General features: G+C 41.1%; 1 protein-coding gene across 4 annotated transcripts in view; it reads right to left on the bottom strand.

The window, feature by feature from the left end:
- sema3aa (sema domain, immunoglobulin domain (Ig), short basic domain, secreted, (semaphorin) 3Aa) overlaps positions 1 to 15,368 on the bottom strand; it is a 30,248-nt gene extending 14,880 nt beyond the window's left edge. The window contains exons 1-4 of one of the 4 annotated variants that reach the window (XM_026326433.1): positions 9,269 to 9,325; positions 8,018 to 8,374; positions 2,778 to 2,938; positions 1,412 to 1,474 (exon numbers count right to left, since the gene is read on the bottom strand). In XM_026326433.1, the coding sequence (XP_026182218.1) occupies positions 1,412 to 1,474; positions 2,778 to 2,938; positions 8,018 to 8,294 (501 nt within the window). In that variant the 5' untranslated portion in view covers positions 8,295 to 8,374; positions 9,269 to 9,325. Of the gene's footprint in view, positions 1 to 1,411; positions 1,475 to 2,777; positions 2,939 to 8,017; positions 9,217 to 9,243; positions 9,326 to 14,655 lie in introns of those variants that run through there. The other 3 variants (XM_026326434.2, XM_026326435.1, XM_033325040.1) reach the window with 3 other exon arrangements.
- Positions 15,369 to 26,850: the final 11,482 nt, after the last annotated feature.

Below are 26,850 nucleotides of genomic sequence, written 5' to 3'. Positions count from 1 at the left end.
ATTTCAACACACACACAGATACACACACATTTGTATGTGGGTTTGTTGATAATAGGATGAGTTAATTTCGAGATTATGCTGAGGTTGAATAAAATAGAAAAATGTATTAGAAATCTAGGATAATTTTAGGATATTTTTTCTTTCATATCTGTAATAACTGGAGAAATAGCTGGAAATTACATTAGGAAGTTCTACAAAAATATGAATTCAAGTATTCCAGAATACCAGTATCTGAACCCTGTGCTCACTGAATCAAATGCAGTAACCGGGGCCATGTTCCACACTCATCCTGCCAAGGAGAATGATACAGCCATCAGGCATTTTTGGAGGGAGGGGGGCAGCTGTTACATTTGTTCTGCAGCTCTGAATTGTGGTTTGGAGAAATGCATCATTTTGGGAGCTCTGAATGTTTTAGTAATGTCCTAATCAAGGCCTCTCTGTCTCTGCTCTTACTGCCTCATTTTCAAGGGTAAACATTTTCACAGCACGCAAATACCTCATCATTGTGTTGTGTGTGATTCTGTTCTGCCAGAATGCACTCTTTTTCCACTGTGCATGGGAGGAAAGGTGCTGTGTTGCTGTGTGACTGCGACTTTGTGGTTGTGTGTAAAACCTAAAAAGCTGGTGATGAGTTAGACCCCAGTAGAACCTCTGTGATTTAAAAAGGACTATGTAATTCTGGATTATCCTAAAACCCTGCAGCCGCTGCACTCGAGACTCATCCAGCCATGAAATTAAGATCAGATATAACACAGAGGGGGCATATCCAAACGGCAACACAAAGATAACACAATAACACCCCTGTGCACACAAACAAAGCTGATGACACAGAGTATGTGTTCAGCGTGTGTGCAGAATTGCACATGTGAGCTAACACAGGGCACCAGATAATGAGAACTCAAACAATACACTCCCACACAAATATGCACACATGCGCACACTCTGTGCCACATACATAAACATACTCCCGACATTAAGTATACAGTACATCACAGAAGCAAATAACCTATGAGGTAATGCACCATTGTCCTCGTGTCACTGATACACTGTGTACACCTTACTGTGACCACACACTGATTGTACAGTCTGTCCCTGTGTGATCAGCTGTGGGTGTCTGTAAGGGAGAGTCTATAGAGCAGTATGCCAGAGGTGAAATGAACCATGACTACTGTCACTTTCATCAATGCTAATTTCCTACCCCTCTGCAGTCATCTTGTGTTTTTACGGGTGCTGGATCCACACAACTACTTCAATGTTGCATTGTTGTTAGAATATATAATGTGATCAGGTGATCGAAACACATATCCTAGAGAAATTTGAAGAACTGCATGGAAGCACAAAGAACAGACAGAACTCGGGTAACAGAAATTAAAGACATGAAATCCTGATGCCATCATGAGTGTGGACTTACCCCAAGGTCTTTCCCTGCCCACTTGCATTCATCCCTCTTAGAGGGGGTGGCAGGCCATGCAATCTGTGCAAAATGAGAAAAAGGGTTAGTCACATTATGAGTGGAGACATTAACAGGGAAGCAGTTAGTTAATGCAGTGAATAATGAAAGCAAGACTTCTTAGGAAATGGATTTGTCATGCTATCAACTGTCATTTCCTGGTTTTACTTATGACTCTATTTCCTTCTATAGCCCTGGTCATACCATACGTGTTGTGTATACATACGATATAAAGAGATGACCCTTTAAACAGTAAATGGAGACAGTAAAAGGATTTTTTAAAAAGTGTGTTTAAAAACGTATTATACTTATATGAAATTGAAAACACAGTATACAATAACAGTAGCAGTATACACTTTATGGGTTTTAAAAAAATTATGGGTTTTAAAAAGTTCTTGGTTACTGGTCCTGAGCATATGGTTGTACTTTTCACTTCAAATAACAGGAGAAACCAGGCTACTTTGGTAGAAGAGATAGGACTCATTGTCAAATAAGTAATGGCCTTTTAATGTCTGTAAGGCAAATCCATCTGTGCCCCTGGTGTTACATGAATTAAAAACTCACATATGTATGAGTGTCCATGTGTGAGATATAATTAGTAATACTATGATTGTATATTCAAAAATGTAGTGCAATTAAACTAATTTTTTTGCTGGTTTCCACACAGATGTGGAAAGGCATTGAAAATGTATACACCTTCACGTACATGGATCATACAATATTGCATATAACACACTCATTTCTTGTTCTATTACTGGGCTTTATCTCCTCTGTAGATCAGCTGAGTTTTGCTCCTTTGAGAATCTGCATTGCGAATTGCGTGGTAATTACATTAGATTTGCTTCATCATTGCTTTTTGGTCTTTATCTTATAATGATGCAAAATCAGAACAAAAGAGCGAAAAGGAAAAGAAAAATTACACATCCGAGCCAAGGGCAAAAAGAATTCAGAGACACAGTCTCCCTCGCTGCATTGACTATGTATTTTTCAGTACTTTGATTCCTCTGCTCAGCTCTCCACAGCCTGCAGGCAAATCGTGTGTGTCTATGATAGCAGCCTGAATCAGATAAAAAAAAGACTGTTAACCTAGTGCAGGTGAAGTAATGGAATTATGGACAGCCCTGTCTGGCCTGAGACAGACAGCGGGAGGGATGGAAGGAGTAATGGACTCCAGAAGCAGCAGCACAGAGGGGAGGGGAGAAGAGAGGAGAGGACCAAAAGAGCTCTCACTCAAACCGATAAAATACAGTCAAGACAAATCAAATCAAAAATACTACATAACTAAAAACTCTAACCAAAACAAACTTGAGAACATTCGAATCTTAACCTGTTTGTTGTCTCTGTTGATGTTGACAAGGTCGAATGAGAAGATGTGGTCCTCAGCTCCAACCAGCAGTCTCCCTCGCTCCTCGTCCAATAGGAAAGTGTCGTAGCTCGAGCTATTGGCCAAGCCATTGAAGGTGATGAGGTTACTCGACTCTAACATCTCTGGAAGAGAAAAAGAAGAAAGAGCTGTTGTAAATGCACGTGAAGGCTCAACAAAACACTAAAAGATCAACAAATGAATAAACCTCATGTATAGTTATTATACACAACACTACAGAAGAGTGTTAGTAAAGTTAACGTGTGGGCTAATCACAAAGGACTGGTGTAAAAAATGCATTAACAAATTTACCCTCTATTAAATGATGTATGAAAGCACAATTATTCATGCCTAAAATATATGTTTGGATGATCCAAGTTGTGCTTGTCTTTGCCTGAAAGAAAAAAATATTAAAGCTTCAGGAATCAAAATGTCCATAGTTACTTAGTTATGCTACCTCAAGTGCTTTTCCACACACATATTTGCACACACACACACACACACACACGTGTGGACACACGTCAGTCAGGTATAGCGTGAGACATTAAGAGCGAACACAGCATGTCCCAATCAGGGACAGAGTTCAGACTGTTCAGCCGTGTGATTGGTTGAATAATTCATATTGAGTCAGGGCAAGGGGAGAAACTGTGTGTAAGTAAATATGTACGGGTGTGTGCGGCATGCATCTATAAATGGGTTATTATGTAAATTAACATTTAAGAGTTTGTGACTGCACATGTATTTTTCTGCACATGGTTCCATTCAGGTGTGCAAAGTCCTGAAATATAGACTAACATCACTGTATGTAAGTGCCCTAGACAGATTGATGATAATTAATGTTTAAACGCCAAAGATGAATTCAACTAAGTCTGAAGTGTCAGCTATACTTTGCAATAGTATTATATTAACAAAGAACAACTCCCTTCCTAACAGCAAGTTAACCCAGACAAAATAGTTCATTTATACTGACATATAATTTATTTGTTCTTACAAGTGTGCAACAGATGTAAACAGCCAAAGGTTCTTATAGTACAGCTATAGAACATCTGTAAAAGATCCAGAATATCATTCATTTTTAAATCTGCATTAAAACAAGGATTAATAGATATTTCTATGAATAAAAGCTGAATATCTGCTGGAAAAAAGACTAAACAATTAATGTAAAAAAAAAAAATCCTGTGAAAAAGCCATGTATTAAACAATAATCAAAAAAAGTTGTAGTCCTGAAGCCTTTATTAAAATTGTATTTAAAAATTAGCACCATAATGCAGAACTAACATTCGATTTACAAATAAAGTAACACTGAATAAATCCATTTGCCATCTACCGGTCTAGTAGACCGGTCTACTAGCTGGTCTAGTAGACACAGAACACATGTGCTCTATATCTGCATCACAGGTACTGTCTGATACATCAGCCTCAGCCACTTATACAACATAATCCATCATCATCAGTGTCATTACACATAGATTGGACACACTATACTATACGGACCCCAGCAGATATGCACGCAAACACATATAAACTATATACTGTATACACATATGAGCATGCGGTCCAGTGGATTGTGATCTCCCTGCAAAGCTCTGATTGACAAGCTGCTATAGGAGCCATCTGTGCCCACTCACAGTGTGTAAGATCTTGGACATCTGTGTCTACATAAAAGAAGGGATTGATGGAATGGGAGATGGAGGAAGTGGTGTGTCAGCCATCACTGTGTATCGAGTACCAGTGGGGTGGGTAAGGACTGTGAGAAGGAGTGGTTGTCACCTAATAAAGATGGTTGCAGTTCATCTGTGTCAGTTGGATTTCAGCTTGAGACTAAGGAAATGGAGTGGGTGGGTGTGGGCATGAATGGAGGTCTGTGGATGTGTGTTTGTGTGAGAATTTGTACTGTACCACAGATGGGTTGAGCGTATGTGTGTGGGTTTCAGGGTGTGTAGGTATTTTTTTCTACACTGGCCATTCCACGCAAACCAACATCCTGGCATTCACATTTGTACACACTGACAGCCACAAAAGAGAGGCAATGCTTCAGTCCTCAGATTACTATGACCAGAAAACAAATGTCTACAGAATCATTTTGTTATCATCATAGCCAGTCTGATAGCCTCATTTGCCCAGTTTACCAATCAGACATGACAATGCAGGGTCAGAAAATGAGTTACAGGAGGGGAGGAAGGAAATGTGCTTTCCAGTTGATGGAACACCAGAGGAGGTCTTCTTATGTCTAAACTATGAAGTAACATGAAATGAAAAGTGTGTGACAGAATGCCAAGATAGACATAAAAATGGGAATTAAATGGAAAAATAAACAGTTTCGGGCTTCTGAAAGATTGGGGAAAAAAGAGAAGAAACAAATTGCAGGTCTTGAGACACAAGGACAAACACTTACTGGCAAATGAACAAACCAGAGAACAAATAACAATATCCTCTATCTTCTTTCTGTATCCACTTAGGAGAGATTTTTTTTTTCCACCTTCTCTTTGCTGCCATCTTGGCTGTACATGTGATGATCCGTATCACCTGAAAGTGAGACACTGGAGCTGAACCCATGTCCCGGGACTAGAGTCCAATATGGCAGCCTCAGAGGTCCGTCACGAAAGGTTTCCTCCAGATGGGCCAAAGTAAAAAAAAACATGCACGCATATTTCAACATGTAGCGATCTCTGACAAGTACAAGGTGGCCTGCACACACAAAAACACAAAGAGAAGCTTTATCTGTGCTGGGATCTACTGTGGTTTGGAAAATTGGAGGAACTGGGGCATGAACATAGTAGGACCTCCAGTATAAACCAAGACAGGCTCGTTTGGAACAAAAAGTGAACAGCATAGCTCATGCAAAATATACTACATGTACACACATTCAGTGAACATATACACAGATTAATACACACATTCACAAAACAGATTTAATGTAAAATTCCTGCTTTTAAAGTGCAAACACCTACCACACGCTTGAGCTGACATGCATATATTAATATTGATGTAAATGTTTACACCACATCAATTCTCCCTGGACACACAAACACACACGTATGCATACTTCTTCGCAGACTAAGTTGTAATCCAATCAGTATTTCTGCTTATGTGGCATGAAACTAGTGGAACGGCAAGCACACTCAGCAGCTTCCACCTCTAACGGACTCCATGGCCCTAGACCCCCGACAAACACACACACACACACACACTCTCAAACCACATCTCTTCTCATGTATGTGTGTGCATACACATGCCACTCGCTTCCTCCACCACCACACACAGTCTGCATACACTTAGCACTGGACACAGAGACATTTAAACACATACCCATGTGTGCGCATGCATTCCACTCACTTCACACACATGAATGCTGCCCACCTCCATTACACTTTCTCTTGTTACACACATCCTCTGTCTGCTCTCTTTCACTTGCACAATCTGTCTTTCACATATAAAATATGCAGGCACAGTGGCCTATGCAAACAGAACACATAAATGCAAACACATGTACACACACTCACACAGATGCAAATATGAAATTACACCTGTGTGCATGCAAGATTTGGTCCAATCAGGACCAATTTATAGTTTAACGTTAAGCACATGATCGAAGTTCACTGTGATATAGTACATATGCTTATCTACATATTTATACATGCATTAGACTGAAGTGATATCTCATATTAATTCCATGAATGCATACTGTATAATAAAGCGCACCCATTAAATCTAGTAAACACAAGCAATTCATTCAAATTATTTCTCCCTCTGTCATGACACATTATGGAAAACAACCTGGCTCTTGTCTTAAAAAGCCCCAGGAAAAAAAAGAGCTACATTCAAAATTCAAGTGTAATTGTCTGTGGAGTACTCTTCACTCCCCCATTCTCCAAACAGGCAGGCTTTTTAGACGCCTACATGCCACGCAATAGCGGAATAATGAAACTGCATGAAAGAAAGGCGACAGGGCATTAAATTACATTAATTTGAATGTGTGCACGCCTGGCTGTGTGAGTGTGTGTTTGAGTGACATGAAACATAAAAGGCTGACAGAGGAAAACACTTGACTGAGATTCAACAGATGGGTAATATTCCATTAAAACAATGCAACATTTTCAAGTGTATCTCTTGTTCACATATAAAGTGAATGCACAACAAGGGGGGAGGTGTTTTCCACATGTAAAAAAGTATTTGAATGGCACATTTTACTTGTTCATTTCCTGTTCATTACCTTCTACAGCTGACAGAAGCTGCGTGACTTAAACCCAATAGGTGTGTTTCTGCGGTTTGTTTAAGTATGTCCAAGTATTTGTATATTACTAAAGAGCTACTTCATTGACAGGAAGTGGGGAAAAGGGACAGTTTGAAAAGAAAATGGCAGCTCACAAAGACAAGGAGAAGAGAATTATACATGTTTATCTTTCAAATACAAGGGGAGCTTCAGAAAAGCAAAGAAACAGTACTGTAATATCTCCAGTGGTTTGGTTTGGCATGTCAATCTCTGCTTCTGAATGCTTTCTTTTTTTCTCTGTGTGTGGCGCGGTGTGCGTTTTGCTGCTCTCATGATATCCTCAGCCACAAAACACAGGTGTCAGAAAAAAGACGAGCCGGCCACCCAATGGAAATTTGCTGAGCGCTTTGCTTAACAAAGTGTTCAAATATTATCCTAAGCTCAAGGATATCAACGCATGCCTCAAAAGTTCACCTCCCTTCTCTCTCTTTCTCCCGCCCTTTCTCTCTCTCTTTCTAAGCACAGTAGCAGGTGTGGGCTGGTTTCCATGGTGACCGCCTGTATAACACAACCTGAGCAATTGGATTTCTCATTCAGGTGCAGCTGAGTGACAGCACTGACAGGAAATGTGTTGCCTTACACATGGTACCACGAACTAGGAAGAGCTCCTACTGCTCTCACTGCTTTAATCCCAAAGAACAGAGAATGTGTGTGTGAACAAAGTTTGAGTTAATTGATTATTCATTACAGCCTCACTAAATATCTGAGAAGTGTGCTACTGATGTCACAGCAATAACCTAGCATGAGTAGGTTTCATCTGAAATAGAAACTAAATTTTCTATTTTTCAGCCAAAATGACTCAGTTATATCTCATCATCAAGGCCTGTATCTTATGGGACATTTTAATACCATATTTCTGTGCTGTGAATATGACTCAGAGTATCTTCAACCAGAGGATATGTATCAGAGGGTCTAACAAGAAAAACGTTACCACATCCCAAACCACAGGGAATCTGTATGCCTGGTCTATGTTGAATTTCATAAGACTTCCTCATCACAGCACGGCATTCCTGTTCCTCCTTGATAGGGCAAGACAGAGAGGGACTGCAGAGACACAGAATGTGACAGTGGGGGTATACCAAAAGAGTTGACAGGAAAAGAAAAGCAGGGATAGCAACAGACTGAAACCTAGAAAAAACACTAGCCTGGGCCGCAGTGAGCAGTTTTCCACTAGCGCTGTGACCACAGACGGCTGGAGGCCTGGCCATTCCTACCGCACCAAGCCCACTCACACAGCACTAAATGCTCACGGTATAACCAGGATTCACAGCCTCTTTGGTTCTTACTCCTTTAAAGGAAAAAAAAACAAAAAAACAGAGACATCCTTGCAAATATATACTCACTTTTAAATGCAAATACAGCCAACAATGCAAACTTGCTTGGATGTGAACAGTCAGGCAAAATGGGCAATGTGTATACATGTACACAGAGACACACACAAAATCACTCGTCTGCAAAGCTGTGCAGAGAAGGACACAGTGCTATCATGAGGCGGTTTGATGGATGGACTTTGAGAGGAACCAGACTGTGGCTAGCGTGGTCATGTCTGGAGCCACTGCCTGTTAGTGCAGCCTGTCAGCTGGATGGTGCAGCTGAATGTCAGCGCTGCCATTTTATTAGAAATTAATGAGGCAAAGCTACAGATCTGAATGTGTCCCAGGCAAAATGTGACAGCAAACACACTGACGACGACACAGAAACTGGAACACAAATCCACAAGCACAGATGCACGTTTCAGATCTGCACAGTATTATTTACGGGTCTCATTTAACAAAATGAAATTTCATGTAATAAATGAATACAGTGTCTGCATTTCTATTGTAAAGGAATGCCTTTACAGTAGAAAGTGATCATCGATTAAATCCCAGAGTGGTGAAATTATATTAGTCAAGAAATCTGGCGATATAAAATGTGTAGCCTTAGTGTTTTCAAAACTTGTGTAAGTTTATCTCATGCTGCTTCTGTTATTTAATGTGGTCAAAGAAAAATAATAAAAGTTCTAATATTAAAGGAAACAGTATTTCAAGTTAACATTTAAATGTGACATTAAAAACAACAGAAGTGGTAGATTTGGATAACAAACCCCAATAGTGTCTATAATAATTATAAACCACTACTCAACTACCACTACTGTGCAAAAATCATTATACACTCTACTTTTTCATTTCTTTTTGCCACTTCCCTTTCTTTGTCTGTGAGTCTGTCTGTTGTCAATCAGTCCTTCAGTCTGTCTTTCTACAGAGATGTCCTCCTTATTCGTAACTCGACTCTGTTCAGAATGAATGGTGCGCCCTCTCTCCATCTGACTGACAAGACTTAGCAGGTGGTGGGACCCATTCATACCCGCAGTCCAGCAATCTGCACCAGGCTGTAACCCAAGCCTCCATCCCAAACACAGATGCAAAGACACAGAACATTTTTCCTGCGTGCATGTCCATACAGTGCTTATGTGCACACAGACACAATCAAATACAAGTGCTGTGAGCACACACATTACTCTTTAAGCAACACACACTGCACTGACAGTATTTCCTAATGTGTCCTATGAGCACACGTCCAGATTGCTTTTGATAATCATTTTCATTTAAACTGAATTTAGTATAAAATTTCAGTATAAAAAAAAGAAACTCCAAAATACACACCAAAGCAAATCATCAACACAAAACAAAAGATCATCAAACTCACTAATTATATCTGCCTATTTCACAACATTGGCCAATGATAAAATACTTATTTCCTCTAGCATTCACGTGTTCGCTTGAGCTACATATGACATGATACATTGAGAAAAAATCTATGATAAACCAAATCACCCTCTTCTTGTTTTAGTATGCATGAGTAACACTGCAGTGACTTGATGAATGGCTTTTTGTTTTGCAAGTACGGTCGTATTATTACACAGTTATCTGTGGGCCAACCAGTGTCAGTGCAAACACACACTTTCACACACTTCACTACACCATCTTTCAACGGGCGGACAAGGTTGGTGGGAGCTTACCAAACACTGTGGTCAGGTATGTCAATGAGTCAGTGTATGGAAACGTGATATATTCAGATGTAACGTAAGGACAAAGTTGAAAACCAAGCCACTGCAAAACATTGATTTATAGTACCAAAATGTGGCTGTGTGGGAGCAAAGCAGTTCAGTGTGTCTGTGTGTGTTCGAGTTGAAAAGAAGGATAAACCAAAAGATGTGTATCAACTGAGATGCAATCAAAAAGATGGGAAAAGAAGACAAGCAAAAAAAGAGAAGTATTACAAAAAACACACACACACACACAGCTTACTTCAAGATTGTACTTAGGGTCTGTGTGGTGTTGTGGTTCCTTAAGAGGCGACTGAGCTGCAGGAGCAGGGGGAGGGGGTAGGGAGAGCAGAATGATGGGAGAGAAACAGAGGGAGAGGGAGGCAGACATCTCCAAAGTTGGCGCACAGGGAGAACACCTTATAATTATCTACATCCGCTCTGTCGGCCTCAGCCCGCAGGATGGACAGATACAGCATAAAGCAAGAATGAGAACGACTCAGATGCTCATTCACATGTAAAACAATGAAAACACAAAACACACAGATAAACCAACACACACGCAAACACCCACAAACTGACACACTGCGTGTATTTTCATAAACAGGCACGCCCACACACAAACACACATGGACACACTCACACAGGGGTTATTATACGGGGCTGAGTCCAGACTACGCTGAGTGCGGTTCCACACCAAGTGTCTATTTTGAAGGGTTGTAAGCCAATTCCAGATTCCAAGCCTCTTTCTCAGTCTCACTCTGCCTTTCCTCCCCAGTTCCACCCATCAAGCCAGCGTGGAGTGGCTGAGATGGCATTAAGAGGTCATACAGTAGGCTCCATAATTACCTAGAGCTGACTGTAATTATCAGGTTGTTTAACGAGACCGTTTAAGTTTTAACGTGCCGCTCGCTGGCTCCTTTTTAGAGATCACAATAGGGTCACATGTTGCAGTTCCTCAGATCTCCCCAGTACTGTAATTGCATCAAATGACCTTTAGGGGTCAGTGTTCCTTCTGAAGGCTACGATGCTTGGAGTATGGAGTATGGAGTATGGAGTATGGAGCTATACATGAATTGTGTTCAGGAATGTGACAGTGTGCAGGTATGCATTGATCCATGGGGGTGTGTCATTGCTTTGTCCTTGTAATTTATATGCATTGTGGTAGTGGCACAGCAGCAGCAAACGGTCTCGCCTGGTAAAATCATGTTTTGCTGGTGATACTAGATACTGATGACTCAGTTTTAGTGGGAAATTTGGCTTTCGTTCGGTTATTACACAACATACATTTCTATCAGTTAGTCAAACTCATCTTCCTCAGATAAGGCAATATAAATATGCAATATCTTTGCTAAGTAAGGTTATTTTAAGATACTTGGACCGTGAGTTTCACTTTATGTCTTCCTCTACTTATGTTACTAGCCAGGGCAGTGAAAGTAAGAGCTCTTTCACTCTTAAAGAGAAGAGAAAATCATTAACTCTTGTGATCATCGTTCTGTCCCTCTGAAGCCAGATCCTTTTTGCTGAATGTCTAACACACCCCATTGGGAAATCATTTACTCTGCACTTGCTGCGCCAGCCGTCCCATGAGAGGTCATTTTATCTACCGGCTTCCATTTCTCAGTCGTTCTACCCCTCAAACTGCTCACTCTGCAGTCGTTTGGCTGTCCTTTCCAGAGGAAGAAAATCACTCACTTTTGTCTCCCTATCTGTCCCTGGAGGCATGTCATCAGCACTCATGATAAGTGATTTTATGGGACCCTGCTCATGTGCTCAGTGTTTATTTGACTGTCCTAAATCCCTGGCCCTGCTTGTTCTTGAGACTGTCCTACTCCTGTGTCTTTTACTCTGTGCTTGTGGCATCGTCCCACTTTTTTAAAACTTTTGCTTGCTTTACTGTCCTTCCCAGGAGGATTCCCCGTTGAATTAATTACTATGCCGGCTTTGCGGAGGGAGAGGTGATGAGTGACACTTCACTTAACGACCAGCCTCCCTTCCTTTGGCGTTGTCTACTGTATGTCTGTCAGATCTTCCTTCATTAAAAGCAAATCTCCTCCCCTCCATTATCGCTCAAACCATCCTTCCCCTTCCTCTCTCCATCCACCACAGTGTGGGTGTTAACTGAGAATCATCCCTTGACAGGCATCAAGAGAGTCATCAAACACCTGTGGGCCCGAGACACAATCACAGACACTGGCGAGCAGTGACACACACACACACAAAAAGTGGCACACGATACACTCTGATGCCTTTACACCCTGTGTTCAGTCACACAGATACATGCATACACACACACACACACATACGTAACAGCACAAGCCAACAGCAGTTTGCAATCACACATAATTGTAGAAACACTGATTCAACAGCACAATAAAAGATACCAGTTTGTGAGCTCATGCATTTGTGCACGAGCGCATGCACAAAGCCAGGTGTCTAATTATATGAGCGCATGCCAGACCTGACACTCTTTTGCCTCACTAAAACACACACACAAACTCACACACAGAGACACCAGTTACATTCTATGGTTTGGAAATCACAAGAGAGGGTGTTGAGTCCTCACACCAAGATGTGGCAGGAACATTCATGCACACGCATACATAAACAACCAGGCTTTGATGTACTTTCAGCAAAAACAATTGTACATCCACAAAAGTACATCTATCATGACAGGCTACACTTTCCCAGCAGACCTGCTCTCTTGGTTTTGACGATACACATCCATCACCAGCACAGTCACTCATCGCAGACTTTGATGCTTGACGACATATCTCTTGTCTTGTATTGTCAGACTGAACAGTGAAGAGGATCACAAAAGGGGGCATGGAGCTACATTCACATTCTTTAAGCAGATGGCTGTGTAAAGAAGGGACGACATTTTCCCATCATGCCTAGAGGCTTGGCTTCATGAAAGCTGACACGATCGCGCCCAGGTGATATATGAGTTCAACTGTGATTCCTTCCAGATTTATTTTGTTCACGTTAAATTCACACCATTTAAAACCCTTTAGCATAAAATCTCCACCGCGGCAAACCAAGGAGACACTGAAACTATACTCATTGTTAAAATACAGTCTCACACATTTTTATTTTAGAGCACATACAATGATCATACGCTCTTGAAAGTTTAAAGGGTGACAAAGCAAAATATACTATCCCAAAATTACAACTTACAGCCCATCTAAGGAATAAAGCATGTGTCATATAGCAGGCCTCTAAACATAAGTTATAGCAAATGTCTCGACTAAAGATAGAAAATGAATTACAGTGACAAACATCATATTTGCCTTCTTCAAGATGGAAATTAGATTTTCCCTCAACATGGAATAAGATTATCTGAAGAACCAAAGCTTTGGGTGACACAAACACACAAGGGGACTTTTAACCACACACACATGTTTTCAGCTGCAAAACGATGGCAAATCAGCCTGATCATAAATTTTCAGAGGGCATGTTTTATGAGATAAATGAGACTAAAATAAAGAATTGAGAGACCACACTCCCAGCCGTATACTTCTGGTCATGTTTTAGGACAAAGAACCACAATAGCCTCCCCCTGACTTTAAAAAGAAGAAAAAAAAAAATAATGTTCCCAAAATATGCCAAAAATGTTGCCAGTTATTTCTAGCTGAGATGAAAAGTATGCTATTACGAAGAGCCTGATTTAGTGTAGGGTGTGAGAGAGGAGACGAGACAGAAAGAGAGAAAGAAAGCGAGAGAAAAAGGGAGGAGGAGAGGAAGAACCGGCGCTCCGCAGTCTCCCCTCAAAATAACACAGAAGGAGAGAGAATAACATGTTTGCCGTAAACGTCAAAAACTTACACGTGCACGACACAGAAATGACACACGAAACTCCCTCTCATTCTCTACCAATACATTTTACTCAAATGAATGATTTATTTCTCAAATGTTAAATCAACATGCATGTGCTGGTTTTCTATTTAAACAAAACTCTCCAACTGTTGGATCCATTAAGGATACTGTAGTAAGAAGTCAGGAAACCTGCATGACCTCTTAAAGAAAGACTGAAGTAGATCCCCCTTTTCTTAGGAGTTTTTGGGACAGAAGCCATTAAACCAGAGGCTCTACTGCCTGTTCAGAGCACTTAACAGGGCTGTATGGTACTAGCAGAAGGGGACAGCACAAGGGGAAAACTGGTACAGGGGCCAATATATATATTTAACTTAAGGCAAAAGCCCTTCCTCAGCATATGGAAACAATCTGACTATTTGTAAGGAGAATAGTGAATTGTGAGAGACAGGCAGAGGAAAAATGAAAGACAGAAATAGAGAGGGTAACAGAGAGCGTTATACACTTTATGTTATATGCTGACCAACATGGAGAAAGAGTGAAAGATATAAAAGAGGCAGAAAAAGATTCACTGAAACAGATAAGGAGAAACATAGATATTCAAAAATAAAAAAAATGGATAAAGGTAAAAAACAAAAGAAAACAAAACAAAAAAAAACAATTAGCAAGTGCCATCAACCACCATGGTCCCATATATCCTGGGGTCAGGAGATAATGGAGAATAGGCTTACCCTTGTATGACAGCTTTAGCCTGGGTACGTTATGCTTGGGCTCAACTCCTCTTCCCGGCTGCACCACCCCACACAGCAGCACTACAATCCCAAACAGGTAATCCATGGTGCTGGAGTGCTGCTGGCTGGCCTCCAGACCAGGGGGCACTCACACCCCGACCAGTGCCCTGAGATCACTGCCTCCCACTGGGGTATGCCGAGCCTGGAGAGCCCCTCCACACGAGCCTTGAAAGTGGCGGTTCCGGGGGGGATAAAATCCTGGTCCTGCTCCCCAGCTCGGAGTGCTGACTGTGGGGGACTTCTGTAGTTTGAAGTAGGTGGAGAGGTGCCGCTCACATGGCTCCCGAGTGTGGAGGTCCAGGATAGATAGTCCCTTGGTTTATCTATCCTCCCCCAGGTGAAGGCTCAGCAAGCTTTCAGCTTAGTGTGACTGAGGTACGAAGTATAGCCTGTGTAAAGGTAAACCAGATCACTTATCCGCATTAATAATGCTATCCTTTTCTAGAGAATATTTTTTAATCTCTTTCTGTCTTCTGGCTTCTTCTCTTTGAGTAGACACTCACAGCAACCCTCTAATCCTTGTGTGCGGCTCCACCAGACTGCGAGAGAGAGAGAGAAAGAGAGAGAGAGCTACACCATCCATGAGAGGAGAGGGGAGGGGAGGGAGAGCAGCTGAGAGTGAGAGAGAAGACAAGTGCTGGTGAGAGAGAGAGAGAGAGAGAGGGGGGCGGGATGACTGGAGAACAACGATGGAACCAGTACAGTTGATGGGAATAACAGTGGATAATTGTGCTTTTATAGCGTTCTCTCTTTCAGCCTAATTTCCTTTCGTGGTAGTCATCAATTCTTTGTTTCCGTTATTCTGTTATCTCTTACGCAAATGTTCTTGATCACCTTCTGTCATTTCCTTTACCTTTCTCTCTCTGTCATCATTTTATTCAGAGTTACATTCACTGAGCGTCCCTATAATTTTTTCCACTAAGAGGGAGAAAAGCATGCAGACACTGGTGCTTGGCAAGGCAAGAACATTTTTTAATGAACTTTCCTGCATTTCAGCCAGTTTCTATCAGATTTAGATGATAAATCCAATAGAAGAGCTTCCAATCAACATAGTCACATAGCAGTTAGACAATAGGTCAATGCACTGTATGGCTGCTTCCAATAATGTTTACCTCTCACAGAGATCTATGTCGATCTTTTGGAAGAGGGTTCCCTGTTTTGTTGGACTTCCTGATGCTTTTAAGGAGAGTTTTTCCTTATTTTAATCTAGGGTCAAAGACCTGAGCTTGTCACAGCTTTGGAGATTGTAAAGATTATTGTAAAAATCAAACTGACTTGACTTTTGTCTCACTTCTATTTTTTGATCAAACACTTGTACAATGTTTTTTTAATGTGTACACACAAACGACATCTGGGTCTGGTTCCGGACCCCGAAGTCAGTCAACTTTTAAAAATCTTAAGCTTTTTCCTCTGTTTTGCTGTTCACTTCAGCCTGATCAAGTTGTGAGTGTGATTTTTCTATATCATTTTTTCTGATTAAATTATACAGTGGTAAAAAAGGTGATTTTTGAAACAGTAATTAGAGGTATCCAGTCGTCATGGGACTGAAGATGTTTAACTTTATAATCCTGACGAGTTTAATTAAAGACTTAATATGGAGACGGTGTTTTTCACCTCCTCTTCCCGTGCCTTTGGTGTTTTGACAGAATTGGGGAGGAATTTACACTTCACAGTTTTTCACCATCAGACGGTCAGACTTTATATGCTGCAGCTGTTTCAGCATGGGGTCAGGATGTATGATTATTTGCTCAACAAAATTTCAGGAAATATTCTGTTTTCACAAATAGTAATCTGATCAGTAAAGGTGAGAAAGGCCAATGAAAGATCCTCCGTATTATCTGTTTTTATGCATTTACATGTGGAACATATTTATGACTTTTTTAAAGAAACCTTTGCGTCGAAACTTGGGATTGGACTGGGTCTGGGTGTTAGAAAGAATTAGACTGGATGACATGGATGAAGAAAAACAGTCATGGTCCTTGGAAAACTGGCGAAAAATAAATCAGAAAGAGACAAGACCAAAAAACAGTGTGTAATTTCTGAAATAGCCATACAATGTTCATTCCAAGCCAGGGAAGATTACTTAAAAAGCCTGTCCTAATTGGTAAAATGGCTTCCATATTAATTTCAACATCTGCTTTCTTCTGAATTCAGAATATTTAATGACATATTTTTCTGAGGGTTAAAAGGAATATTCTACATAAATTACCAGTCACAATTTTCCCACAGAGAGTATAGCATTTAAATGTGTTTTTGAACCTTTATCCAGATGAAGCCTGCCGGTTAAGGGGAACACATGCTGGTAGTTAACCTGTACAAGCTGAGCCGGATCCTGTCTCTGGTAAAGTCATTGGCATCAGCAAGGCAGGTCAACATCACTCCCCCTCCTCTTAACCCCCGCCAGCCCCTACAGGTGTTTGTGTGTGAGTGTGTGAATGAGTACCTCCTGCTTCCTCTCAGGGCCTGACATGTAGTGGTGAGGTGATAAAAGCTTTGATAAGCAGAAGTGCTGATGTGTCAACTCTCACATCTTAAGGCACAAAAAGAAAACAGTGAGGAACGGGCTGATGTATTGAACTTGGTGCATATGTGCTTTGGATATAAGGGTACCCTCATATTCCTGCATTCCCAAAGAGTGTTTTCAAACTGCTGCATATCTGATCTGATATTTGGTATGTGTCAAAAAAAAATGTGTGTATTATAAAGTACACTGTATAATACCCACTTTTTTTTTAGACAGGGCTTTTCTGAAATTGTTTTTTAAAAAGGTAGAAGAGATGTTATAAAGATAAATCATGTGGGAACATCATTTATTTGTTTACAGCCTGTGTGATCATCTAATTGTCCATCTTCCCTGCTTTGTCACATTATTTCAGCAATGTCACAGTACACAGATCTCAGCAATCAACTTGGTGAGTGCAATAATAAAATGTTTAATAAATCTATGGTCTGAGTAACTGAAACGGGACCTGAGTTGTAATAAACAGTCATTTGATTTACTGCTTGCATGTCCTTTCTTTTGTTTAAGCTAGTCTCAGTGAACCCTGATATGTGTACCTGCATGCATCCATGTCCTCTATTGTGCATTTTCTTGAACAACCATGTCTCCCCTGGTATCTCATCACCCTTTTAGTTCAGTCTTTTTAGCTGTTTACCCAAAACAAAAACATGTGCGGACAGACACATGAATACCCTCTCCTCTCACTCAGCCGCACTCCATCGACCTCTGCCTCTCTCCTCTGCCCTGATAGGCCACCTTCCTCCCATCTATCTGCATTAGCCAAACTAATAGCCGCCTGGCTACCTGCATCGATCTTCACCGGTGGAGTGAGATGTGTTGGAACAAGCCTTTATGGGCCGCCCTTTAGGGAGTGCAGCAACAGCCTGACCTATCATTGCCGATCTATTTGCGACACCCTCCGGCACTCCAGCAGCTGGACTGGCTCTGAGTAATGACGACTTAATAAATGGTGACATGCCGTTGGCAGTGGAATGAGATGCCCAATGACAAGGAGCTTCCAGAGGCTTTCAGCGCCTGCCGGTAAAAATAGAAGCGGACACAGGACACCCTGCTTATGAGAACACAGCAGCTAGGGGATAGGCGTCAGACGGGCCCGTGTGTGTGCCGAGTGTCAATGTGATGTTACCGATATGATGGTGTGTCTTCATCCGGTGGTATGGAAAGCACTGTTAATGTTCTCTGTGTGTGTCAGAGAAAATGATTACCGTAATGTGACCCCTGATGTCTGTTTTACAGAGAACTGAAAACGTCCCACCCTGTATTTCGCACACACTGCCCTTTCACTTCTGGCGTTTTGTAGCATACGCCCACAAACCACCCTTACTTATATCCTAACAGCCCTTCTGCCCCGAGGCCACTGCCACCGCCACAGAAAAACTAACTGCTGTGTCAATGAAGTTCAAGGTACGAACAGCCTTCCTTTGTTACACAGGAATTTCTCTTCCTATTCACTTCCTGTTTGCAAACACCACCTCCCATTCCATGTTATGAAAGGTCAGGCAGCAACTCCTTACTCAGCACATGATGTGTCCAGGAAACGGGGATGAGGAAAATGTGGGAGATAATCAGGAAAGATGGGAGGAGGGATGGATGAAGAACAGTAGCAAGAAGAGGGTGTTCACATTCCTGTTTGTGTAGCGGTGACCTGCTACTTTGTCAGACTAAGGCAAAGAGACTAGAGTTTATGTAGTGTGTGCTTTTGTGTGCACAAGGGAGGTGTATCTGATCATACGACACCATAAAAGATGCCGTAAAGGATGACAAGTCAGGAAAGTGAAGCCGTAAATGATCAGCACATGGGTGAGTTATAGTGATGAAATTTATTACAAAAGAGAGGATAGGAGGAGCATAACTTAAGGAGATAACAATGCAACTCTGAACCTTTCCATTACACACATTCGGCTGTAAAAATGAAAGCTGGCCTAATATATCTCCAGTTGTGCAGCGGTATGTCATAATTAAACACATACTCGAACATCTATCTATGGGACAGGAACAAAACAATTTTAAAAGACGTGTGGGCAATCATTCCTGTAACTGTAAACCTGTCTGTGTCTGTGAGAACTATACAAGGGTCACAGTATATGAAGCCTGAAAGGATGTGTCTGCTTGTGTCAAATCAGGTTTTCTAGTGTTTCCAAAATCCAGACAAAGAGATCACTTTAACGGAAAAGTCATCTGGAGAGTGATAGAAAGAAAGTCTGTCAGTTATACGAAACACACTGATCTCATTCTAAGTCTAAGTCTTAAAAATCACAGGAAATATAAAATCATCCCCCTATGTTATCATCTGTCCAGTCAAGTGCTGACACCTGTTTCATGCTCTTTTTGTCCTACTCTCACTCTTCAGGCAAAGTGGCAGTCTAATAAAAAATCCATTCTAGAGCTTTATTAACAATGCTTCCTCTACACCAAAAGAACCCCCAGATCCTGCTGGAGGGAAATGGGAGGTTTTCCTCCGTTTCATTGCCTCTAAAAAGGTCAAAGGTCAGCCTCCAGGTTTACAATGGGGTCATGAAACCCCATCGTAACCCCATGACAGAGTTTGGGTAATCTCTCTTCGTGAGGCCTTCCACAGACACGTACATATACGCAGTTCCATGTGTGCGAATACAGTTTCCGCATCCACTCAAGACAAGTATGGGAATGATAGGACAAATAAACAAAAGTGGAACCACATTGAACCATGGGAGAGAAAACATCAATGAGCTGTAACATCTGTTGCAATGAGGGACGGATGAAGGGATGTTGTTGGGTGTATTTATTCATTGCTGATACATTTCCATCCATCTTCTGTTGACTTAAGTCTCCTGTGGAGCTCTGTCTCACACAGATGTGTCCTCTTTGCTCACATGGTGATGGTGGTACAAGGCAGATCAGGAGCCGTTTACAGGAAGCGTCGGAAATTTGCCTGAAACGTAACACTGATTCATAAAATAAGTTTCTGCCGGGACTCAGTGCTGACGTGGGAAAACACGCTGACGCAGGAGAGGAGAAGGAAGGAGTTGTTTATCACCTGGTGTGCATTTGTTGGGTAACAACATAACCATGTACAGGACGGAAGTTTAATCTTTTCCTTTGAAGTAAATTGTAATAATATACATTACATGTAAACCAACAGGCTTTTGAAATCAGAGCAGCTGAAGAAGTATAATCTCACAAAAGATTGACTTGCAACTCCTGGATGAAAGACTCCTGAGTCATTTGAGCCTGCAGGAAGCTCATCATAAAGCATCACTGATGCGGAAAGGACCAATAGAGTGACCAAGTGAGGGGGCCATGGGCTAATCCAAGACCTGAATGATTCCTTTAAATCTTATGTATATGTAAATGCAACACACCCCATTTATGAATGGAGATTTGTTATAGGAGGACTTAGATCTGGGTTGGCCTGAGACAATAGGGGAGAAGCTCATTATTCCCACTATATAGCGAAATCAAAGAGCTTATAGGCCTCTGACAAATCTTCTCTCCCTGACCCCTGCCCCCCTTCTACACCCACAGACAACATGAATAGGACCTGTGAGGGATCATTCAAAGAGCATTAGCTTCTCTCCGAGGTCGCTGAAATTAAAGTGTAACCTAATTGAGTGGAAGGGATTTGTTAAGTTGGGGGAATAATGCTGAAAGTATTGTGCCTGAACATTGTTTATGCCATGTCCACTTTGAATCAGATTAAGTTAGAAAATACCAATTTGGTTTGACAAAGGTCCAAAAATCCAAAGACACCATGAGTTTAACACCATGGAAGACTAAGAAAACCAGCAGATATCCACAGAAGAAACTAGAAATTGTAGGGAAGTCTTCTTAAGCTAATACATTCAATTCTTTTGTCAATTTACTAATTCATTGATTTACAATTTTCTATTTCTAACATCCAATGTACATCAGCTTTTTTATTTGTTTTCGGCTGATGAGGATCTTAAGGTCAACATCTAAATAAGGACTGGCTCTGTGCAAGAGCCGTGTCTTTCAAACATATGGCTGGAAAAAGCTGCAAGACAAAAAAGCGCATCTGAACTCCCGCCAGCCTTTCTGAGCTTACCGTATCAGTGACAAGACCCCCCAAACACACAACTCACAAGTTTGGAATGCTTTAGGTCGCCATCATGTTTCATACATATCGAATCAGGTATCAACATTTATACCAACTAACATCTTCTGCAACCATAAACAGCTTGTATATTCATGTCTGTGTCACATGATCCAAGAATCCAACTGCGACGACACACAGAATAAGACCTGTATATGAATCTTCTAGCTGCTCCATAAATTTCTCCTGTCAGGAAGAAATTCCCCATGTTTCTCCCTCTGCGTCTGTATGGCTGACAGGGCAGGAACAGTGACTGCACTCCAATCCCACTCTTCTATTAAATATTTACACCCTTGTGAAACATATAAAACTAACCACCAGCGTTTGCATTACCGCTCAGCAGAGGAGTCAGATTTAATATGGCTCACATTCGCTTCCAAGAATATGTGTGTTAAATAAGGAGAGGTACAGACAGACAGATAGAGACACCATCTGAATTCATACTAATAAGTGGGTGTAATGGGAAATTATTAGCTCCTTTTTAGTTGTTTAAACTCCCACGAGAAAACTGCTCTTACAGGTGACAAAAAAAAAGTAAAAACCAACCTAAAGTGTCCCAGTAAGGTGTTAATCCACCATGTGCCACCATGAATCTGTAGGATAAAAGTGTTTACTGAAAATAACTTCGTATTGATTTGTGGTGATGGACCCAAACCATCACCAGCAAAATACCCCACACAGCATAACAGAGCCACTGGATCTGGTTTTTTCTCTATTTTGTCACCTGCCTGTAAATCTCCCTGTTAAACATCCAACACATTTTATTTAATACATATCCTACTACAGATGTTAGCTGAGGGAGTCTGGCTGCTGTTGTCGTTCTACTATTATAAATGCTTTTTTATTTATTAAATAGAGCCATAATACAAAATGCAATAACTATGACTCAGTGGACTTAACATCAATTACATTGTCCTTTTGCGTCGGGAGATAAAGTATTACTCAGTGATCTAATTACTTTTCACAATGCTGAGCAGCATGACAAACGATTATTTCATTTCTAGTAATAATATTATAATTCCAAAGTTCCATTCCGTTAGTCGTGCTAAGCATCACTTTTTAGGATATATGGTTGTATATTAATTATGCAAAACAAATCACCACATCCTCTAAATTGTCATTAGCTGTTTCCCCTCACATACAGCCTATAGATCAGTAAGAACAGAAATACTGTACTTCCCTTCTCAATGTGGAAGTATTTTTCAGTCTTCTGTTCTAGGATTACTGGAATATTGGATTTCTACAATATTACATTTCATTGTACCCTCATTTTGAGGAGTGGGGAGGAAGCACTTGCCAGTTTGGGATGGACAACAAACACAAATAAATCGTTCAGTATAGTGATAATATTCCATCTGAAATGATGAATGACATCTTTATAAAAGTGAGCCCAACATTGATCACTACCACATGATCTCAGAGCAAGTAAAATGATGGATTTTAGCTTGGTTGCTGAATGTCTCTTGTTAATGTAGTAAGCGTATTGTGGCATGTGGTCACTCAGTCACCATATATTTCTCTGTGATGATCTGCCCCAGCTGCGTGAACAGGCCAGCACTTACACGTCAAGGATCTGTGTTTTATCAAGAAGAAAACTCATTGCAGATACATGGCATTCCTGCTCAGCTGGCACCAAACTTCATCGCCTTTCATTTCCTCCAGATAAAAGACCAGCCGCTTTAACAGAGTTATGGCCCCCCCATTTTAAACAATGCAATTACCTTCTTTAATTTATTGTCCCAGTCCCCACCTAAAGCCATTAGCACAATATTATCCCTTCAAGTTCATCAGGGTCACAATGCAACCTCTGGCAGCCTTTGTACCCTGGTCTGTCTCGGGGAGGTGGTTCATGTCTGTCACCTTACACTTTTTATAAGATTTTCTGTCATGTAGCCCTGAGAACAAAACATCATGTATTCTCTATTCATTACTCTACGCAGACACAGTTCTTGTATTCTTTTAGCTTTACAGCATTCATATAGGGCCCTGTATGAATACAAACCATCTGTGCAAACACAGACTGTTGACAGCCCTGTATGCTGAGCGATGATTCCCACCTGTACAAAAAAAAAAAATCTCTCAGGCTTCTGAAGTGGTTATGTACCTTCTTATACAAGTCACAAGCTCATACACACCATTGCAGACTCACAATACACCTGGGAGAGGTCATTCCTGACAGGAGTAATGACTGAAATTCATTCCAATTTGACAACGGATAATTGAAGGACATCCTGCCATATTAATGAATGATATATTCTGCCATCTCCTCTCTCTAGTGCAGTCACCCACTCACAAATTGATGCTTCACATTTGCTATTCCTTAGACACCTTTTAAATCAAGTATAATTGACAGACAGAAGTGATGAAATGCAAAGCAGTGCAACTAAATGACTCCATCAAAGCAGGTCCATTAAAACCTCCTAGGTGAACAATTATCTTTCACACTTGCTTGGCAAATACCACAAGCAAGCAGATCCTAAAGAGCAAACTCTTGGCTGTACACTACAGTACTATGTAAGTGTTATATGTAGATAAAGGCGTTGCTTGAGAAAAAAGAGAGTGAAGTGAATAGGGTAGGTAATATTACTCTTGCTATATTAATAACCCCTTTTAAGATGTTCACGTACATCCACTCCCCATTATGTAGTCAAAGTTGAAATCTAAATCTAAATCACACCACAAAGTCCACATTAAAAGTCTTGTGCTGCAGTGCTTGTTCATAAACTAATGCAGCTGGCTAGTTCTCAAAGTTAACCAGCTTTCCAACACAAGTGTCAAGTAGGAAGGCTGTTAATTGTCTGTTAACAAGCCTGTTTGTTCAGTTGCTGACAGGACAATGAGGTCATACAATTTATTGAAAGGGCATATGTGAACCATCCTCTTTGGTGGAGGGCATTATAGTCAACAAAGGGGAGTTAAATAAAACTAAATGCTTCAATACATTTACTTTCTAATAAGTTTCGAGAGCTTCCTCTATTGACTCCCCCCAGTCAAGACAGTGCAAGTTTGCTCACCAGTGAACTTCACTAAAGTTCAATTGGACTGAAACTGAAGTTGAAATAGATCTACTCTGCCCCAGCTAGTGAGTCAATTGATTTTTGAGGCCCTAAAACTATATGCTGGACTGCATTCATGCACTACAATTGAACTACAGTAGAACTGATCGTTTTAATTTCCTCCTATTAAACCCCACTGAGAGTTCTCTTAAAAGATTCACCAGAAATGATCCGAATCCATCTTTTCTCAAGAGAGGAGGGGTGTACATCCAACTACTGATATCAGCATCATCCACACACTTTAGTGTTTTACGATGTAAACAAATTCCTTCCTTTCCTGACATCCTGCAGACCAAGGGCCAGTCTCTTCTATGGCTTGGGCTATTAAACCACTGGACAGCACTATCCACAGAGTGATTAGGTTTCATTATAGCAAATGAAACACCCCATTACACTTTACTGTCTTATAATAAATGTCTTTAAAGACTGTCTTAGAAAAAAAGAGATCACGAGGAATGACCATGACACTGACTTCTAAAGACTTTTCTTTTGATCGTGAGAAAACAATACACAGAAGAAGAGAGAAGGAGGAATAAAAAGGGGATTTAATAGCATGTCAGCAGATTGTGTCTGTACTACAGGCTTTGTTCAAATAAATAAGTCAGTGTGCCATTTGTATGCTCTATTCAACCAGCATAACACAGTCCATCTGGGGCCTGAGAAAAAAATATCTTCAGCTCAAGCATAAAGATCCGGCTTCACCAGCCACCAGCGTCTGGCAAATTAGGAGAAGACACGAACACAATAAATTTACAGTACATATACCTAGCTGCAGCATGTCCCTTAACTGAGCATCATAAAAGGGGACTTTCTCTTTTTCATTAAAAATGTTGACACGGGAGAGGCCACTGATACCCATCTAATAAATTAATCCTGATTTGCAGCAGTGCATGGCACTCACTGCAACACAGGGCAGTCTGTTTGGACACTTCCCCGGAAATTCTGTTATCACTGCATGTCCAGAAATGTAGGGAGGGTGGACAGTGAGTGGGTGTATGGTGGAGGGTTTGTGCGGGCGGGGACTCGTTGGAAAAATCAAGTGGAAGCTGGCCCCCAGCTGAGGCTGTCTGGCAAAGGATCAGTCTCTTTCCTCTTCAGTCGGGGGCTTCTTTTCTCTGACCCGTCAGTCCTGACGTCTCAGACAACTGACGCAAAAAATGAAGCTTTAAAAACAGCCCTCGGTCCTGCTGGTGAGAACTGGCCAGAGCTTGCTACACACACACAATCACATCATGCAATGGCATACAGGCTCACTGTACTCTAGCCATCTCACATTTCAAACAAGACAGCCAACAAGATGCTGTACATTAGTGGTGCATAGGGGACGGGGGGTGATCATAAAAAGCGAAGATTATGATGATATCAATGTATTAAATGTCTCAAACAGCTGTACAGCAAATACTCTGGTATTGAATCACACCTTTGAACCAAAGCCTTTGTGATGGCTGTAAAATAAGATGTACTGACAGTGTAAAAAAACCACATCAGTCACCTGAGCAGTGAATAGTGCATAATGGAGCACTGCTCAAATTAGCAATTTTTTTTCTTAAGCTATAGTCAACTTATTAAAAATGCCCTGAAGCCTGAAGTCTATTCAGAGTTTCATATCAATGCTCATCACTGATAAAACTGAACGGGAGCCAACTGTTTTACACACTTGTCTGCCTCTGAATGAAGCAAAAGACAAGAAAATAAAAACTTTTCCGTGAGCGTGAACAAACTGAGCAACAGTTTGCTCCAATAACTGTTTCCAGGCCAGTGGCACAGTGGTTCAGCAGTCACCTCAGGCACAGATACTCATCACATCCTGTTTTTCCTGCACCAGCGAGGTTGGATAATGGCATCGCATCTCGTCTCTGTTTTTCTTCGGGGTGGATTCTTGTTGGTTGATAGATGGAGCAGTGTCCTCCTGTTTCCCTCTGATGCTTGGGCGCTGGATTATCCCTCAGCTCAGTGTGGTTGTTTTTGGTGGATTCCACTCTAATCTCATGTGCTTCTGTCATACTGCGATGAAAGACAGCCTGTTGGTGTTGGCTCACCACTGAGGATGACTCACAGGTACAGGTGCATCATGAGAGAGGAGAGGTCACTACACTATATGCTGAGTCTTACAGTGCATTTATACCTTCATCAGCAATTTAAACAATGCAAAAATAATCTTCAAAGAATAGCCACAAAGCTAATGAAACAAATCAGCTGACTAAAAAGATCTCTATAGATGAACTCCTTATTCACCTTTCAGGATTAAGTTCAGCACCGGTCTGAACTTGCAAAACCTGGTTTTGCAGCACTTTCCCTGACAATTTACAGTACAGAATTCAGTTTTTTTTTTTTTTTTTATCTCCCCTAATCCTTTAAATGGGTGGAGGTTTTTAAAACAAACCACTCAGGGTGTTCTTTGTTGCAGGTCTTTGCATCTTGGCAAGTTTAGCCTCCGCAGCCAAGCTGTTTGTGATTACCACATC

The sequence above is a fragment of the Mastacembelus armatus genome, chromosome 23, assembly GCF_900324485.2.
Source record: "Mastacembelus armatus chromosome 23, fMasArm1.2, whole genome shotgun sequence".
Taxonomy (NCBI): domain Eukaryota; kingdom Metazoa; phylum Chordata; class Actinopteri; order Synbranchiformes; family Mastacembelidae; genus Mastacembelus; species Mastacembelus armatus.
Note: the sequence above shows the minus strand (reverse complement) of the source record. Positions and strands in the feature narration are given on the sequence as shown.